This window comes from Platalea leucorodia (genome assembly GCF_965183815.1).
Source record: "Platalea leucorodia genome assembly, chromosome: 2".
In the NCBI taxonomy this organism is placed as follows: domain Eukaryota; kingdom Metazoa; phylum Chordata; class Aves; order Pelecaniformes; family Threskiornithidae; genus Platalea; species Platalea leucorodia.
Window position 1 is genome coordinate 31,620,035 of NC_138824.1, and position 20,306 is coordinate 31,640,340.

General features: G+C 35.5%; 1 protein-coding gene across 2 annotated transcripts in view; it reads right to left on the reverse strand.

Annotated features, from left to right (window-relative positions):
* Positions 1 to 20,306, reverse strand: part of LRCH1 (leucine rich repeats and calponin homology domain containing 1) — a 135,701-nt gene that overhangs the window by 45,327 nt on the left and 70,068 nt on the right. For both annotated transcript variants that reach the window (XR_014227385.1, XM_082303716.1), the window contains exons 3-9: positions 18,828 to 18,954; positions 12,709 to 12,814; positions 12,076 to 12,212; positions 10,728 to 10,855; positions 8,649 to 8,733; positions 4,164 to 4,269; positions 2,990 to 3,102 (exon numbers count right to left, since the gene is read on the reverse strand). Coding sequence is in view for 1 of the 2 variants with exons in the window: in XM_082303716.1 (XP_082159842.1) it covers positions 2,990 to 3,102; positions 4,164 to 4,269; positions 8,649 to 8,733; positions 10,728 to 10,855; positions 12,076 to 12,212; positions 12,709 to 12,814; positions 18,828 to 18,954 (802 nt within the window). In the remaining variant the exon portion in view is untranslated. The remainder of the gene's footprint in view (positions 1 to 2,989; positions 3,103 to 4,163; positions 4,270 to 8,648; positions 8,734 to 10,727; positions 10,856 to 12,075; positions 12,213 to 12,708; positions 12,815 to 18,827; positions 18,955 to 20,306) is intronic.

Below are 20,306 nucleotides of genomic sequence, written 5' to 3' on the forward strand. Positions count from 1 at the left end.
TTGGCACACCAGTCGCATCACCCTGTACCAATAAATGCTATCCAACTCTGCCAGATGTGTCACTGAAGAGTGTACCAGCTTCTCTAACATTCCCCAAGGATGGCACATTCCCCAGGCAGAGTGAATAAGGCCATTCTTTTTTCTTTTTCTTCTCCTTACAGGAATGAAGTACGTTATTTTTCCCATAAGAAGGGATATATCATGACAAAAATGCAGCAGTTATTTGAGAAGGTGATCTTCAGTCTCTGTGCATAATTATATAGATAAGATAAATAAAGCCATATAAATTAGGACTAACATTTGAAAAGTTACAAAATCCTCCAAGCCTAAAGTCCTCTTGTGCACTGGAAGTTGTACCGGTTTTATGTATGGTTTGGTTAACCAGAATTTCAATTTTAGAAGACCCCGCTACTGTCCCAAATGGCATTCTAGCACATGACTAAATATAAATCAAAGAACACAACAGACTCAGAAATCTGCACAAGAAGGAAAATGCCCTGAGTTCAAAATCCTCAGAATAAAATGGATGTACTACCTGTTTAAGTCACCAACTGCTGATCGCAACTGCTATAATATTAAGATGATATTGAAATTAAAAGAAATTAAACTGCTTACTCTGGCAATATCCTTATACTGAAATTCAATACAGTAACTTATATTTTACTGAACCAGTGTCTACAACACAGTATTTCAGGTACTATTATGATAGAGGACATTCCCAAGGGAATAGTCTTCAAATGGTACACTACTGAAAATCAAGATGATGGAGTGAGAAGAACAAGGAAAGGAAATACAAAATATATACATAATATAACGTATGGTCAGCTTCGGATGTGTGTAGTCCTTTGTCAGAGGAAGATGAAAGTATTCTATCCCCTTTTATCTAGTTCATTCACCTCAAATGTGCGCACTTGAAAATTTGTACGCAGGAAACCTACAATCATTTGTTAACATTTTAACTATCTAAAAATAAGAAGTTTTTAGCATAAAAGTCACCAAAGAACAAGCCAATATAAGATAACCCGTAGCGTTCTAAACATCCAGCAACTATAAATAACTCTTCCTAATAATCAATGAGGTTTTAGACAGTACACTATTGCCATTTTAAACACTACTGAATTCACATTTGTATTTGTAAATAACAAAAACTAATAAGCAACATGTATTTACTATGTAAATAAAGCTTTCTGATAACTACATGTCTTCAGTAACTATGAAAGGGAATAGGGTGGGTTTTTTTTCCCCCCCCTTTGTTTTTAAATGCTAGTCCTCTATGGCTTCCACCTCAGAGACTCTGCAACTAGCTGAAGAAGATTTGGCAAGAGTTTTGTTGCTAGAAAAAACAAAAAGGTTGCTCAAATAAAGAGATCAGAAGTCTGTTTCCAAGAAGCTGAAAGGCCACATCCTTTCTCTTTCCACTATTACTTCCCGCGACATTTTTTCCTATAAGTGATGGAAGATGGAAGTGATACAATGCCTCTTTGCACCCCTTAAGAATCTCCACAGAAGAAGAAAATTAGTCTAAAAATATCCACACTAGGTAATCCCTTCTGGCCTAGAAATCAAAAGGAGACATCACGTCCACAGGAATGCTACAAAATACCACTATTTCTCAAATATGTTTGCATTATAAAGGATCTAGCAAAAGTATCCAGCAAATAAGTTTTCACAGAAAAAAAAAAAAAACAACAAAACAAAAAACACTTACTCAAAATTTCTCTAGAATCTTTCAAAAACTCCTCTGTCTACCTAACTACATTTAATTTATCAATTCATCAGGCAGCTCTTGCTATATAATAAAGCAAGTGAATTTCATGAGTTACCATGCAACAGCAATCACTAACGATTCGTAGGACATTTCTATGGATTCTATTGCAGATTTCTTAGACACACGTCTAGACATATTACACTAAACTAATGCCACAAATAGAAAAAAAAAAAAAAAAGAGTAAATGACAATACAAATGGGGAAAATACAAATTAAAACAGACAAAAAGGCACAACAGAGCAATTTCTAAAAGGTCATTCATTATGAAAAACAGTTCAAAAAGAAAGCACATTTGATAGTTCCCTGACAAGAAGCCACATGGCAGGAAAATGCCACATGACTGATAAGCAAGTACTCCTTAACCACGACAGAAAGACAAGAGTAACACTTTCAAACAGATTAAGCAACTACCTATGATATGACACGTGTGACCAGCAATCCAGAGCACCAGTGTTCAGTGATGAACATCTTAAGGAAACTAAAGTGGCACCCAGACCTTTACATACAAAAAAGACTGATGGGTATAATCTCAAAGTTTCTTATTGTGGATAACTTGTGTTTTCTAACATACTTCATTATGTACACACACGTATATGTTTTGTTATACACACAATTATTCAAATGCACTTTCCTATCACCTATAGCATCTACAAAGTTCATAACAGAGTCAGTGTACTCCCAAAATCCATCAAGAAAGGAAGTTGCCAAATCTTGTAAGAGGTAGGTTCCTAGAATAATAGAGTTTATCTTAGATTTGTTATCATTTGTCTTTAAAGAGCTCTCTATTTCTACTACGATTTTAAAACATATAAGAAAATATATTTTAATGCCATAACATTATTTCATAACTTTAGCCACCACAGCTAACTCTGAAAGCCTTCTTGCATTTTACTAATGTAACAAATGCAAAAATTACTCAATTAAAAATATAAAGCAACTAGTACAAAACATATCTGCCACTTTTTCTTAAAGCATTAAACATAGTTAAAGGATAACTCTCACATATACTAGAAAAAAGAGTTATGGGTAAATTGGCTGCCAAGGTTAATTATAACCACTTTAAACCTACCTGCTTACTTTTGCCTTCTGTATTTTTTATGACAATGAATATCAACTGCGGTCTTATTCATTAAAATGTCTGCAGTTTGTCATTCCTGATTGGTCTATGCTTATGAAAGTAGTGAAGATATTTCCCCCCATTTAAAATTGTCACAAACTTGCCTTAATGTAACTCATAAACTCAGTAGTAAGAGCATCCGATTCATCAAACTCGTTTCCTGTTTCTCTTGACTTATCATTGACAATCAAGTGAGAAGATCCCTGATGGAATCCCACTAATAACAACAATGAAAAAAAAAGATAGAAGAATGATTTCTGGTTCAGCTAAATATTTGTTACTCAACACAATTTAAGTGTATTAAAATATAGAGCTCAAAAACAAGCGAAGTTTAAATTCAAAGCGTATTAAAAACTTCAAACAAGTTAAGACTTTTGCATTCTAAAGAGTGATGCCAATTAATTTCAAAGTTGTAATAGATCAATACCTTGGGCTCATAGAGTTGTAGATCAGAAACACCGCAACAGGCATTGATGGAGTCAGTTTTGAACGACACCAAATATGGCTTGCCAGTACAAGAACACAGCTGGACAGCAAGAGAGTATTTTAGGACATTTGGATGTCTCAGCCAGTGACTTGCAGTTTAATACAACTTCAGAGTTTTTATACTATAGCAAACACTCAAACTCTCAGCAGAACTCACACCAAATGATTCAGAGCCTTCAGGAGCTATGCCAATCTCTTTCTTACATATACTACTTCCAGGGGTATGAAACAGTAATAATTTTCTTCTCTGCTTGAAGTGGTCTGATCCTATAACTTACCCTCTCCAGTGTGCCAATAAACACTGTAGGTAGGATGTAAAGCTTTCACTATCTCACTTAGTATTCTACTAAATTCTGATGAGTATCTCAACTGAAGTTCATTTAATCTAGTATCTAACACTGGGGAAAGGCTGATCTCCTATGTATGCGGTTTGCATATGCAACTCACGGAGTTCATACTGCCATTTAGCATTAGTATACGCAAGCCTTGCAGAAACATTGTTTATCACTATGTAGATATAGTTTAGAGAAATGTAAGTTACTTTAATAAAATTTAGATAAAATTATACCTTCTCTCAAAATCTAAAGAGATTTATTTTATTTCCAGGGGAAATGCTGACTTTGAATAATAAAGCTTTATCTATGCACTATGTCCAACTACAGAAATGGACGCTGCTTTTGTACAAGATTGATGCTTGTTGGACTGTGATTTTTGCAAACTGAATTTAGTCTTATACATAGAATTATCGACAGAATTTCCCCATATTTAACTTCCACTTGTTTACATTCCAACCTTTTCTTGAGTTAGCATGGTGACCTGAATCTTCCTTTACAACCTGATCTTCTTCCACAATGTCTGACATTGGAACATTAAAGCTGATAGTATCTTCATCAGATGGCTAAGAAGAAAGAAGAGAAACACTGGTTTCAGCTCAAACCAAGACCGATAAAAACATATGTATTAAGAAGAGTGCTCACTGAAGAGCAGCAAACTAATATGGGAGAATATAGCAGAGCATCTAACATGACCAAATCCTGCTGTAGGAAGGTGTAGTCATGCTGAATACATCCTCACAGTAGGCTTGCCAAGCAGCACACTTCGTCTGTTGTCTTTTCCTGTCTTCCTCACTGCACCAGTCCTCTCCTTGCAGTGACACCGTTGCACTGTGCTGCTCTCTGCATGCCTTCCTGGGACAGCTGCAAATAGGTGCTCCTTGAATATGAGCCAGCAGTGTGCCCAGGTGGCCAAGAAGGCCAATGGCATCCTGGCTTGTATCAGGAATAGTGCGGCCAGCAGGACCAGGGAGGTGATCGCTGCCCTGTACTTGGCACTGGTGTTGTGTGTTCAGTTTTGGGCCCCTCACTACAAGAAGGACATCGAGGTGCTGGAGCGTGTCCAGAGAAGGGCAACGAAGCTGGTGAAGGGTCTGGAGCACAAGTCTTAGGAGGAGCAGCTGAGGGAGCTGGGGTTGTTTAGTCTGGAGAAGAGGAGGCTGAGGGGAGACCTTATTGCTCTCTACAACTACCTGAAAGGAGGTTGTAGCGAGGTGGGGGTCGGTCTCTTCTCCCAAGTAACAAGCGATAGGACAAGAGGAAACGGCCTCAAGCTGTGCCAGGGGAGGTTTAGATTGGATATTAAGAAAAATTTCTTCACCAAAATGGTTATCAAGCATTGGAACAGGCTGCCCAGGGAAGTGGTTAAATCCCCATCCCTAGAGGTATTTAGAAGACGGGTAGATGTGGTGCGTAGGGACATGGTTTAGTGGTGGACTTGGCAGTGCTAGCTTAATGGTTGGACTCGATGATCTTAAGGGTCTTTTCCAACCTTAACGATTCTGTGATGTCCTTCTTGTAGTGAGGGACCCAAAACTGAACACAGTACTCAAGGTGCGGCCTCACCAGTGCCAAGTAGAGGGGCACTATCACCTCCCTGGTCCTGCTGGCCACGCTATTCCTGATACAAGCCAGGATGCCATTGGCCTTCTTGGCCACCTGAGCACGCTGTTGGCTCATGTTCAGGCAGCTGTCAACCAACACCCCCAGGTCCCTTTCCGCCAGGAAAAGCCAATCCTCCCCCAGTTTCTTCATGAATAAACTGTATATGTTATTAAATGTATGAATTCACTGGCTGTATTCTTCTGCTGAAAGAGAAAAAAATTCAAAAGGATATCCAGGGACTTGATAAAGCCTTATCAAAATGATGAAACTTTATAATGAAGTGAACTAACATTGCAGTATTGTTCCTATTTGTCAATTTTTAAAATAAATTTTAAATAAATTTTGTTTTAAAACTAAACAAATTAGTATCTCAAACAGAAAATAAACAAACCACACTTCAAGTATTCTGAGCACAAAATTCACTAGTTCTTTTAGACCTGAAACAATGACAATCTAACAGCTTAAAAAAAAAAAAAGACATGCACAATATAAATTCATTTAGACAACCAAGGTTACAGTGAAGTTCCTTCTCTTTTAGTTTGTCTCATGTGACATTTAAGCACTAAATTTAGTTATTCTAGTTCAAAGATTCATCTTTTGCTAATTTCACAACTCTAATTTGAAATTTTTACAGTAAAATGTTCTTATTACAAGTTCTGAATATTAAAACAGGTGAGATTTTTTTCTCAGCAGAGTAACACACACAGCTTTTAGGAAAGTATCTTTGAGTGTTGGTGTAAAAAAAGCCACGGGTCATTCAATTTGGAAACAGAAAATCATTCCTTTAACAGGCTATGTGTCACTTTCAGGGCCTGCAGAATTCTGCAATTGATTTTCCAGGTGTTTCCTGCCAGTATACTATGAAACAGAAACTATCCAAAGCAGCTTGCAATAATACAAAAGTATTGCTCCTTCACAGGTGAAATACTGTGTCTCACTTCCTTCATCCACAGTTTTATTTTTATTCAGCTGGCCACAGAAGACGACAACAGACATATAAGAATCAAAAATACCTATCATTATTCCAACATTGAATTCAGATGATGCATTTTAAAAGAATCTTCATATACACTCTTGCTGGTACTCCTGTGTCACTCTTATGGGTAATAAAGCAGGGACACCACCTGGATCTTAACAAGTACCCTGTTGTTCTAATGAATTTTAACTAAGGAAAAAATAAGGCCAAAGGGAGGTGGAAAATAAATGAAAATGCTACACTGTTCCTAAAAGATGAGTGCATTACCTTAAAGCAGAATTTGCCTTCAAGTTGTTGCGATCAATTTTACAGCAACACTACAAGATATCTTTCACTTGAAATGCCCAAGATGAGTATAGGTCTGAAGAACTGACCCTACCAGCAAGCCACACAAATATGTAAATTGTTCATTGCATAAAGTACTTCCTCCTATGTGTATGGACCCAAAGCTAATTATCAAGCTTCCTAAAAAATAAGTTAGCATTCAAACAAGTGATTCATTTAAGTTACCGTTTTTGTTACACAAATGCAAAATGACCTTGCAGTATTTTCTGTAAAAGAGCTGAAACTCAACAGCCACTTGCCTTCAGACTAAACTGTAGTTCGTTTTTATATGTCTGATGTATTTATAAGAACCCTCCAAAAATGTGTTTTAATGATCACTTTATGACTGATCATTTAATGTTTATCTAATGTTTGGTATGTAGATTTCCGATTGTCATTAACAATGTACGTGAATCTGTATTTGCAACATGCTAATGTTGCTTGCATAAGTCCCATGTGTAACACAGGTATTAAAGGTCGCCTCAGAAGGAAAAGTGAGTGGTGAATTTACTACAAAATACATTTGGGATTACAGATCTCAGCATCTATTTTCTCCTTAATAGTAGAGCAGTACTCAGGTGGGGATGGAACGAGTAAATAGTTCTCATATAAAAAGCCTTTGTGCTAATAAAAATGTATTGGTTCACTGTTGGTTGTCTTTAAAACAATTTTTTGCAGCATTCCTATTGCTACATTTTGATTACAGGAAAGATGATCTATTTTCCAAAGGTGTTATTTATAGTTGAAGAGGAAATTCTGGTATAACAGTTTCATTAACAAGCTAACTCAGCTTCAGGAAGTGTAAGAATGGCAAAACAATTGTAAGCGTCTCTGAATGGACTGCACGCTCCTACAACTAGAGGGTCATTAGAAGTCTGGCTAGAAATCACAATAATTCTGCTTCATTTCCATCTAGCAAGAAACTTGCCCAAATGCTTAGAAATCCCTGTGGGGTTTTAAGTGCCTTTGTATTAAAAAGACGAATCAGTGTGTAAGTGGATTCATTTTCAATCTGCTTTTTAGTAACTACAAATTCAGTATCTAAGCTTGATTCTTTATACGTTTGTTTCAAAAGCAACAGAATCTCTTTTCCTCAAACGAGGAGAGAAACACTAAAGAATCAGTGTAAAATTATTTTAAGTAGCAAGAAGCCCATTCTTTTACTGTGACCTGAATATTTCCCATTAGGTCGGACTACAAATCCCATTATTTGTACATTTCAGAAAGATCATCACTTAATTATATTGCAAATTATTTACTTATTTATCATTATTTATTCACTTCAACTCCAACTAGATTTAGTGCCCTGTTCAGCTAAGCAGTGCCTCAGAAAAAAAGTCTAGGAAAGTCAGCGGTAGCTGCTTAGGACAACGCTAGTCTCAGAAAGCCATCCTTTCTCTTCGCTCAGTCAGACAACATAGTTCAGAAAAAATTCTGAAGGCTTATTTCCAGCACCGCCTAACTGTCAGAGCATGTAAATTCATAAAGATTTGCAAAGTTTCTGCAGTTCCTACACTACAGCAAACTGCCATAACCATGACACCACAGAACACACCGGGACTGGGCACGCTGAACTCCTGTTAATTCCCAAGAGGAAAGTCATCAGTCAGAGAGCTAAGAAGTGAGAAGCAGCCAGGCATGTAACCTGTTAGGACATTTACTTCACTAGAAAGAGCAGACATTTATTCGGGTTTGGTCCTCATTCTCTAGATTATGTAAACTATCTGAAAACTGTAGTGAATTCTCACTATTGGTAGGTTGTTGACCATTTGTAAGTATCTTACTGCCCTCTCCAGAAAGTGTACAGACAAAAAAAAAAAAAAAAACCAACAACATCCCACCCCCCCCAAAAAACCCCAAACCCCAACATTCTCCTTTTATCTTTGTTTTAGCCATTTCTTACCAAGAAATTCATGCCAAGGATGTGGTTGTACAGTTTTGATGGCTAAAAACATATTCACATTGTTACCCAACTTAAAATATAGTCAAAATATGGGTGCAAAGGGAAGGGGAGCTGGACACAAAATTCAGGCAACTTACCTCTGTTGCCGACAAACGTTTATCGCCATTATCACTACCAACACCTGAATCTGAGTCCTTTTTACTTGGGTATATGTCATCAATGCTAGATGTGAATAAAAAAACAAACAAACAATAAAAAGCTATCATAGCATTTACCATTAGAATTCTGTCCTGGTTTCACTTAAATGAAAGCAAAATTCTAACCAGTCTTAATGGTAGAGGGTGAAATAGCCTAGTATGTTTAAAAACTACTCATCTGCGATCTGGTGACAGTACAAATAGACCAGATGGAATGGCTGGTTAGCCTAATGATTAACAAAAACAACAAAAATAATCTGCTATAAAGCTTGCTTTTTTCTGTACACTAGATAAAAACACTTAGTTACTAGCTAAGTAGCACAGGAGTCCGACTGAAGTCATTTAGCCATGGGAAAAGCAACTAAACTAGTTGAACTCAAACTGGAGTCAACTGATGTAATTGTAATCATTGATGCATTAAAAATGAACTCATATTTCCCTGCGGCTTGAAGTAGTTATTAGCACAGAAACCTGCTTTTGGTGCCTTAAAATAGACTTCGAAATTTAGGTTTTTTAGAAAATGACTGTAATAATGGCAACTGCTCTCTCTTCTAGTTTCATTACCTAGTATGACCTCTACTCATTTTGAAGTACACTATTAGATACAATACACTCATCACCTAACTTTTTTTTTTTAATATGCTTTATTATCCTCTCATTTGCAATCCTGAAAGCTGTAATCCTGAATTCAGATTGACACAGCAATTTAAAAAAGAACTTTATCAGTCTTCACATGAATAAGATATCCGATTAATCCTAATCTTAAATGATCTCTTATCAGTAAACACTAAGGATTTTGTGCAGAAACTGCATATGGAAATCCTAACCAGCTTATGCTTTTTCTTTAGAAGTGTGAAGTTATTCTCTAAAATAAATATTTGGTAATTATTATGTGATAAAGCATTAGGCTGTTAGTTACCAGCTGGTACCTACTCTGTACTATTCCCCTTACCCTAACCTGTATGATCCTATATGACCAAAATGTCATACAGGACACAATATTCCTGTCAATTTTCTTGTATACTAAAAGAACAAAACGGAAAACCAGTAAGTGTTTCCCAAATGGAAAACTTAACTCTTCATCCTGGATTCTTCCCACCTTTGGCATTTATCCAACAGAAATCCCCAAAGGTGTATCCAAACATACATGGAGGAAAACAATTTGCTTGAAACTTTATCTAGATGACTGATAGGGAGATTCCATAACAGTTTTTTTTTCCCCAGGGTGTTAGCAGCAACATCTCTGTTTTTAGTCACATCAACGCTTTGTTTTATTGAGTACTTCTCTCCAAAAATAAGGCACTATCGTACTTTCTCTGGTTGATTATATTATACTTCCCATGTTAGCGAAGAAAGAGCTGGCTAAAAACTGGTTACCAATTAGCTATGGAGATTCTTATAAAAAGGAGCTCCTTTGTATCTTGTTCCTGTCCTTAAACAACCATACAAGATTATATTTCCTATATGTTTGATGTAAGACATTAAAGATTTTGTCTTTCGTATTGCTAACAAATTAGCACATTTCACTTTAAAAGGATTTCAACATTCATGGAGGTCTCTCTGCTGGATGGATAAGCCTCTGGATGAATAAAAAAAAGCTTAAAACAACTATGCAATGAATGTATAACAACATATAAATCACAAAACACAAGAAATTAAGACATTTAATGTGTTAATAGATTTACAAGAAAGTTCCAACACTTAATGATACTACCATCTCCATTATTTTCAATATATTCCAGTATTCTACTAGTAAGAGGTCAGATTTAAACTAAGGTTCACTTTTAAGCTCTTTCCTAATGTGCTGCTAATTTTACAGAAGTGATTGTTAAATACATTTTGTTCTAAACTCTTATAGGTTTTCACTAGAATAAAACAAATTACAGCAAAACAAATCTATGTTCAAAAAAGTACATTCTGAAGAGCATCTAAACAAATGAAACTCTGGAAGCTAAAGATATAAATATATTTATTTCACTTTGCTCATAAGTATTACATAAGTGAGATTTTCATACATACCTTTCTTCCACAGGTTGTGGCAAATGCTGTTGTTCTATGGCATTAAGATACAGTGAGTCTGCTGTTTTAATCTGACAGGCCTGTACAGTCAGATATTTGAATATATGCACCTTACCCTTTGTACAAATCTGTTAGACAAGAAAAATCTGTTAGATTTATAACTAGAATGAAAGAAATAATTTATTCCAAATGGCACTTAGCATAAAACTCCCTGAAAACCAACTCATATCATCACAATAGATATCACATAAAGGAAAATGGATTTTATACTTTTTTTTTTTAAATTACTAAGAACTACTTCAATTACCCAATCAATTTTCTGCATGTACTAGTATAAATACGCTCAGAGAGTAAAACAAAAAATAGAAAAGAATGTATTCTACTTTTAAAAAAATCCAAATGAGCTTTTAACTCAAAAAGAATTACAATAAAATATATCGTATGGGCTATTACTAACCATAAACTGAATAAATATTTTCCAACATTTGTCAATAATGACATTTAATTAACCAGCATGTCTTTTATACCCTTAGTCATGTTGGTTTTACTACTGTGATGATGCATTTCACCTGCATTTTAGAAATTTTTTTTCTTTAACTGCACACTTCTAGCTCAAGTGCTTGCTGAAACTTGCTCTGTATTTTTTGAGTTTAGTAGCAGCATCACCATTAGTTATGAAAAACATTTCTCCAATGTAATCAAAACTCTCAAGTATTTCAACAGCTGTTGACCTAGAACAACTGTAGCTTTCAGAGATGTAGTTTGAATCTACTGTACAGTAAGTCAACAACAATGCAGTTGTCCTTAAGCAGCAAGCACAGGTTCCATTCATTCATTATCATCACTTCTCAGCATGGCCTACAGCTCAGACCAGGAGTTTGATTTCTTTGTGTATCACAATCTATAAACTTACACTATGAAGTAAAATAAATTTCACATGGATTACATTCTAGACCATCTGCATATTTAAGTCAAGATTAAATCACTGTAGAGCCTTCTAGAACTGGGTTCTTATTAACAGAAAGAAAATTTATCCAGGAAGTTTCTCAATTCTGTTTTTCAAAATTATATACATATTCCAACATTAAGTTTCATATGCAGATAGGAATGATAAAAATAAACAGGTAGCTAAGTGAATGGAAATCTTCTAGACTCACGCTGGTTCAAGTGGTGCAGACATACACTGAACATAGCATACTTTCTGTATCTTATTTATACATCAACAACTAATGTTTGTGATGACTGATGTTCAGAAGCCTGCAAGTGCAGAAGGTGACATTTTATAAGCTATAATTTGTTATCGTCCACCCAATATTAAGCCACAATTTAAATGATAGCTGTTACTTACTTGTGCTGGTGGAGACTGCAAAGGATTGTTCTCAAGCAGTAATACTTGTAATTGCACCATCTTTCTAAAACAAATTGGAATCACAAGCACTTTATTGCAGGAAAAGTCGAACTTTACCAAGGGAAGCTGTACTAGTTCTAAAAGTAACAAAAAAGAGAGACTGTGTTATACCTGTATTTATTTTTGCCGTAAAATAATGAAATATTTCTGAGTAAACCTTCTTTTGCATTCAGGAAAAATACAAACACAGGCAGGAATATGATCAACATTTACTCCATGCTATACTGGGAAATGAAAAGAGTGTTATTGTTATACAAGTGACAATAAATGATAAAATAAATACTTTGAAATATTTTTTTCCCTGAAACTCAGCTGACGGTTCCCACACTGCGTTCACAGGTAAGTACTTGTGCAACTTAAAAGATGCCTAGAATCATAAAGATAATTCATTAAAAAAACCTCACGCACTGTTATTTAGTGAGTACCACTGAATGTTATATTCTGCAAACTCAAATGGAATAAATCTGAACACAAAGTAATTACTGCTTTTTAATCATATTTACTTACATGATGCTAATAAAAAGAACTACCATAAAGGTATTAGGATTTTTTGTTTGGTTGTTTTTTTTTTACCTTGGGGTAAAATTTCGAGGTAATTTCTTCTGACATTCAGTTCTTTTAAAGATTTCAGCTGGCCTATCTGCTGTGGCAAAGCCGTGATTTCATTACAGCTGACATCCTACAGCAAAACAGTAATAACAGAAATAATGAACTTTTGGCTCCTAAATATTAAGTAATACAGATGTGAAATTGTAGCTAATTTGCTATTATCATTGTAACATTTTATTAACCTGAAAACATGCAACCATCTACGTCCTGTCTTCACAATGCAAAACCAGATACATGAGAAAATGTTTACACATTACTTAAAACCCAGAGCGAATTCTTATTTGGAGAACAAGTTAATTTTGAAAGTTAATTTAATTTCTATAGAAACATTCAAAACCATTTGCTTAAGATGTTCTACCTTTTTGTTCTTAACTTTTATTCATATGAAGAACTCAGTACTATGATTATATAGCCAACAAATGTTTGGATGAAATGTAAAATTGCTAGTGTGTGGAGCTGATTTTTTTAAAAAGGTTCTTGTTGTTCTGGAGGGAATATTTACACAAAATTAAAAGAAAAAAAAGAGAAAACAGAGGTAGCATTCTGTAATGACGCTCAGGAAAGGCATATATTTGATTATCACATCACATAGTAGGCCATAATAAAATAGGACCGGTATTGTTTAGTATTATACAGATATGCAACATATTATTTTAAAAGGTACTTCTTAACTGCCTAGACAGGTTCTAAATAGGTCTGATTTTGGTGACTAAATACAACTGGTTTAATAATCTGGACGAAATTGGAACCCATCCTCATTTCAGCATTTCTAAAGGAGTAACTGCTGTAGAGTTGAGTTGAAAGTATAGGGTCTGGCTATACTGAGCATAATTTCAAGCAACAAGTTTATATACAGTAGTATTACTGTAATAAATATTATACATTAACACTACTGCTAACAAGAAACTGCTACAAATGTGTACTAAAGATCAACTTCTTGGATTAGGTCAGTCTAAAATGAGAGAGTTTAAGATACTAGCTATCATTTTTACTGCCAAACCGTCTATAGTCAATGTGAAATCAAAAGGACATTTGAAACCTCTGCTTACATCCCAGGCAACCTGTAAATTTGAGTAATGTCCCAATTATGCTTCCATTTCTGTGTTAAAAAACGGAAATGGTATTTCATAGTATGAGAGCTAAGTGAGGCAATGCCAAATTTTCCTGAATAGCCAATGGAATACTTTTAGGACATTCACTCCTACTCTCTTGATTGTTTCATATGGATTTATACAGTATCTGGGAGCTCTTAGACTACAAAATTTCTAAAAGTCAGTCAGATTCCCAAGTCATCTCTTTGAAGATAGTTGCTTTAATACTAGTCAAAAGCATTACATTAACTCTCTATCTTCAAGCCTATATCTAGTTAACAAGAAACGATTAGTAAATGCAAAACATGATCTGGCAATGCTGCTCGCTGTATCAGACAAGGTTCTTCTTGTAACAGACACTCACTGCTGCCAAAGCATCCCTCCCTTGTCAAAACACAGTCAGGAAATTATTTTAGCTTTTAGACAAGGAAATTAAAAATCTCAGTTAATGAGTGCATCTTTTGCCCAAGTTGCCATGAAGTATGGTTAATTGCACTATTCCCAGATCATTTATTTTTAAAGCTTTACTGTCCTATTTTTAATTTACAGACTTCAAACAACTTCATAATTAGATACTCAATTTTTAGAGCACGGAATTTAAATTTAAAGTCACCTTGTGGCAGAGAAACTCTAGACCAAGTATACTTATGCACACCCATCAGAACAAGTCAGGGAAAGCGACAGAGAATTCTAAAGGAAGCGGGACGGGGGGGAGCCTGGCAGCGTGTAGCCTCAAAAACAAAGCCCACTTACAACCTTTCAAAACATCCTCAATAAGACTGATCTGTTGTGACAGCATGTCAGCATTTACAAGATCTCTGGAGACCGTAGTATCCTTTATCTTACTAAACACTGCAATCCAACATTTTTTTTTTTTTATTACTTTGTTTGAATAGCCATGGAAAATAAAGACCTATAACGTTATTTCTAATTATACTTATGGTCTTGCCTATTATTAGAATTCATGAGTGTGTATGTGACAGAGACTGTGTTTATCTTTCCCATTACTTTGGCAGTAATGGAAGCAATACTATCAAAGTTAAATGCCTACGGTTTTCCGGCTAATAATTTTTTAAAGGAACTAGATAACCAGCAGTTTGGAACTTTGCTTCAGGGACATCTTCAGACAACTGAAATGAAGTCCAAACACCTACTCAGGTTCCAGGGGCTAGTGTTTGCTGAAGGTCAGACTTCCTGCATTAATTCTATTTCATCCTGCCATGACAACACAGACACAACTTCTCAAGATTAGAGAAATGCAAAGCGTATTTAAATTGCACATTGAGTTCCGTGGCATGAAGCTCAATGGCATGAAAACAAATAAAAATCATCAACATTTTTCTTTTGTTTATGGTAAAGTTTAAATGGGCTTAAACCAATAAAATTCAGCATAATATAAACATAAAAGCAAATACGGTACTCTGGCTCCATATTACCATATTTATTGAAACACAGGAGTTTATCCAAACCATCCAAACTGAGGTCAACTTCCTCCTTACATCCATTTTAAAACTCGGGACTTCTGACTAAGCTCTTACTCCTAAAAAGCACATGGATTCTGTCAGAGCTTGTGACACACAAGCCATACTGAATGGTAAAAAGAAGTTACATGGTGCATGAGCACATGGAAACAGAAGGCAGCAGGTCCCACTTGGTCAGTCTGCTGGCCCAGATTAGATAAACGAGGGACCTAAATTCCAGCTGAGAGACTTAAAGGCTTCCAACATGAGACAGGAGCGTCCCAGAGATGAAGAAGGCTGTTCCCTGAAGAAGGCAGAAGTGCAATGCTGCCTGATAGGATGGAAAACAGAATTTTACTGTACATCTGATAGCTTTGGGTGCAATTAATGAGTTATGTCTGCCCAATTACTTTTCTTTGATGGAAAGTAAGGTTCAGATTATCTTTACACCAGTTTTGCACTTATCCTCCTGGCTGACAGTAGAGGTATGATCGAGTTATGCAGCTGCAAATAAAAGTAAGTTTCCCAACCAAATTTTGCAAATAATTTTAATATATCCTGCAGGCAGAATAATTTGTATGTTATTTTGAAGCCTGTAAGATAGCTGTCACATCTATACAACCCAGAACCCTAAAATTTAAAAGAATACCTGAAAAATTACAGCATGTAATATCTAAGCCATTCTATGCTGTAAGTATGAAATTTATATAAATATACATGTAGTAGAAAAAGAATCATCTACCCCATTTTGGAGGTGAGAGGGAAGAAAGTAGTTAGTTGGAAAGATCTGACCTAATTTGCAGCAAACTATGCTTGTATCATTCAAGAGTGACTACAAAGGTAAAATTTGTTTGATAACAACCAAAAAAACCCCACAGATTTTACTGCATGCAGCCTATGAAAAGCTGTAAAACACTCTGAAAACCTGAGGGTGCTTGGCAAAGTCCTGGTAATACAAGAATTGAATGCAGTCAGGTGGCATCTGTCACTTCCCAGGACCGATCCCCTGGGCCAGCTCAGCACCAGCACTGCGTATGTCCCAAAACAACAGCATGCCCTGCCAGAGGGCTGGGCGGTGGTATCGCTTGAAGGCCACATGCTGTTCAGGCTGACATTGCTCTCACACAGCTGAATGTTTTGTGCAACAACAGCAGCATGACTTAATCTTTATTTTTTTCCTTTTTTTTTTTTTTTAAACTCATTTTAGAACAATGATCACCTTATTATCTAAACTGCATTATATTGTATATGCCAATACAGATGCTGGCTCTCAATCCTACCACTATTTGCTTCTCCCAATACATCACAGTTTAGTCATTTCCAGCTAAATAATGCAACTCATCTCACTGGAAATATACCAAACACGGTGGCATCAAACCAAGTAATCGGGTCATCCGAACAGAACCATGCCCAATTTAACAAAATCTTGTTATTCACTTCCCCCCGCCCTTCTATCGCAAAGAACTAGCATCAGACCTTCTTCAGCTTTCATAATTCTTCCAGGCTACCAAATTGACATGTTGCTATAGCCTCTCATTTGAAATATTTTTAGAGCAGGAATTGTTGTGTTCATGACAAGAGTAACACTGAAATTATATTGTAACTGGAAAGCAGTATGAAAATCCAGTATTCCAGAAGTTAATCCAAACATATGATTTGGTTTAAAACAAACAAACAAACCCTATCTCCTCTGAGTATAAGCTACATTGATTTTCAAGCTCTTTAGTTTTTAACTTTTCAAACATCTCAAATAAGGATAAGGGCTACTATTAAACTAAGTACAAACTCTTACTAACAAATGAAACACTTCCAGCATCAGCAACGCTAGTTCACCTTACTGGGGGGGTTCAAACTTGAAATTGGAGGGGAAATTAGATACAAAAGCACTTCAGCAGCTCTTACTGAAAATATTATCACAGGCCTCAGTTAACACAAATAAAACGGGTGATTTTGACCAGACAGAATCAGGACAAGTCTTTCAATTATTTCATGAGCCCCCCACCACTATGCTAGGCTACATTTAAACTAGGAGCAATCAAGAGCTAACAGGTTCCAAACTTTGTTTATTATCTATTCAGTCATTCTACCCCCTAAATTAGGATGTGTTTAATACTGTTCAACTTTAATTATATATAAAACTGGAACCATAATCTTTTATTGAATCTATTTTAAGCACAACAGAAACAATGCTATAGCCTAACACTTTTTTTTTTTTTAAGGTTAATTAACTCAAAACTATTTCAGTAATCTAATTAAACCCAAACACATACACAAAAATAAACTATTTGATAAGATAAATTAATAATGCTCACCAAACAAAACAAAACAAACTTGGTAGTCTTTAGCTCAGGTATTACCCAGAAAGGAAAAGGTAACTACCCCCCAATCCTCACCAATAGCTAGGTCACTTGTAATAAATAATAGAAGCTTGATACCACAGGATGCTGTACAAAAAGAATACTAGAAGAAAAAAAGCCCCATAGTTGCCACTTCACAAATGAAGCAAGGTCAGCTCAATTTCTGGAACATAATTTAGTGGACAGTAATTTACTGTTATAAAAATAATAATATTATAAGCAGGCACTTTCAGATACTGAAAAGATGTGCAAGACAAACGCAGTCAATGGAGATAGCAGCAGCTCGAAAAAAGTTCAAATATCATTGTTTTACTATGCATAAATTAGCAGTGTCAAAATGTAGTTTATTTGTCAATTTGTATCGTAAGAGGTCAAGGTGAACAGAAATAACCAGACCACCTAATGCCTATGCTACAGAGAATTCAGAGTCTCAGCCTACAATACACAAAAGAGGAAGATAAAGGGAGAGAAAGGGAAGCATTCTCTTTTATACATTTTCCACATACAAACTTTAAAAAAACATGTGCAATTAATTTTAAGTTAAGGTACAAAATAATTTTTGCCTTTTCACATTCTCATTTATTAGACAATATATTATGGATGATCTACTGCTTGCAGAAACAGTAGTCAAGTGGACAGCTTTGAAAACAAGAGGAATATAATCGTTTTGTAAATCTGTTTAGATGGGTGTTCCAGGAAAGGAAGGTTGCATGATAAAAACAGTGAAATAAAATGAAAATAGACTGAGAAGAACAGTATCACTAGTGGAATGCAATGTGGTAAGCAGAGAGTAATAATAGAGAGAAAGGAAGCAGAAGGGGAGGGCTCTACAGTGGGGGATACAGCTTTGCAGAGGCTGATGCCAGCGCTAGGGCCTTGAGACAGCAAAACAGGGAGCCAGCGCAAGTGGTGAGTAAAAGTGGTAAAGATGATGAACTTAGAAGCTGAGTTTTGAATGAACCAAGGGCAGTGACATTGTTTAGAAGGGTCCTGAAGAACATAAAGGAAACTGATATTGTGTTACTACTCAACACACTTGAGAAGTTAATTTTTTAACCTGCATTATAGTATTAGGCATTTGTCCAAATAGATTTGCAAAGTGAATTTTACTGTTTCTAGTTAAATACAAATGAAGTCAAAATAAAAAAAAAAATAAAGAAAGATCAGCAACATACCAGTTCCATTAACTGTTTTAGCTGACCTATCTCTTCCGGAAGGGAACCTAGCTTATTGTTACTTGCAATTAAGACTTTTAGAGGAAGACCACACAGGCAAGCTGGCAAAGACGACAGCTGATTTCGACTGCAACAAAACAAAACAAAAAACAATCATTAAAAACACCAGTGACATTCTACTGTATACTGAGAGTTGTAAAATTCCTTCATTTTGATGGGTCAGATTTTATGCAGATAGAATTTAAATTTTCGAATGGCAATCATTAAGAAAACACTTGCACATCAAAAATATCTGCATTATTGACTAAACAGTAGTGGGGAATATTACCACACCGGAAAAATGCATTATATCAGTTTAATAATATTGTAACAAGTCTGGTTGTCACCTAGAACAGCCAGCTGTCTTTCCCTTCCTAACGAATACAAGAAAGTCAGCTGAGACAGTATTTTGCAAGTATTTAAACATTCCTATGTTTTTTTTGTGGCAGTATAGTGAATGTCTTTTCTTCCAACTGAAAGACAAATAAATAAATTACAGATAAAACAGTTTTCTCAATTACTTTAAAGCACACTTATAGTTGAAGATTACTTGGTACTTGTTGTTCTGCGATGCTATGATATTAACCCAGGTAAATACAGCGAAAAACTCTGTGACCATCAATGGTTCATTTCTTTCCAAGACTCATATTGACTGATTTTATCTCTGTATCTTACTTTTTCCTAAAATTGATAAAAATAGTTTTTTTAAGTGACTGATAAGTCACTTTATTCTTCATACCATATTTCGGGGGGGGGGGGGGGGGAAGTGAGCAGAAGATTTTCATGAAGAGGAGTTGCAAGGAAAGGCAAAATTTGGTAGAAAACTTTCAAAAGATTTAGGTTCTCATTCTAGTAACAATTACTCAAGAAGCTAGGACTTAAAGATGACAAATGCCATGACGCCAGATGATTAAAAATATTATTTTCTTGTGATTTGTAGATCAATTCCCAGAAGAAACTTGAAGCTAAACAGAATAACATACTAACTACTGTCTGTCCTAGAATATTTCAGGGTTTTCTTAAAATATAACTTTTTCTTTTTTATGGGCATTAACCTGTAGGAAAACAATGAACAGTAACTTAAAGTGGCACCCTAGTAAGAACCATTTTATTTAGCTTCTGCATGACTGTTAAGGCTCCAGAGAACAAATATGCATGACTGAACTCTGAAAACAGATGGCAAAAATTGTCCTGTGTAATTTCAGTAACAGTTGCAACATTGAATTGAAACAAAAGGAAACAAAAATCAAAATTCCACAAGTCTCAAAACATTCCTTCTTCAACTGCCAATCCAGTGGTCTGCTACAAAACCTCATATGAAGACATATATTAATGCTCCACACTGCAGTCTCAAAATGTTTTACAAAACAAACTATCATCATCTCTCTCTTACACAGGCTAGGAGACAGACATGTATCAAATAACAAACCCAAGGATTTT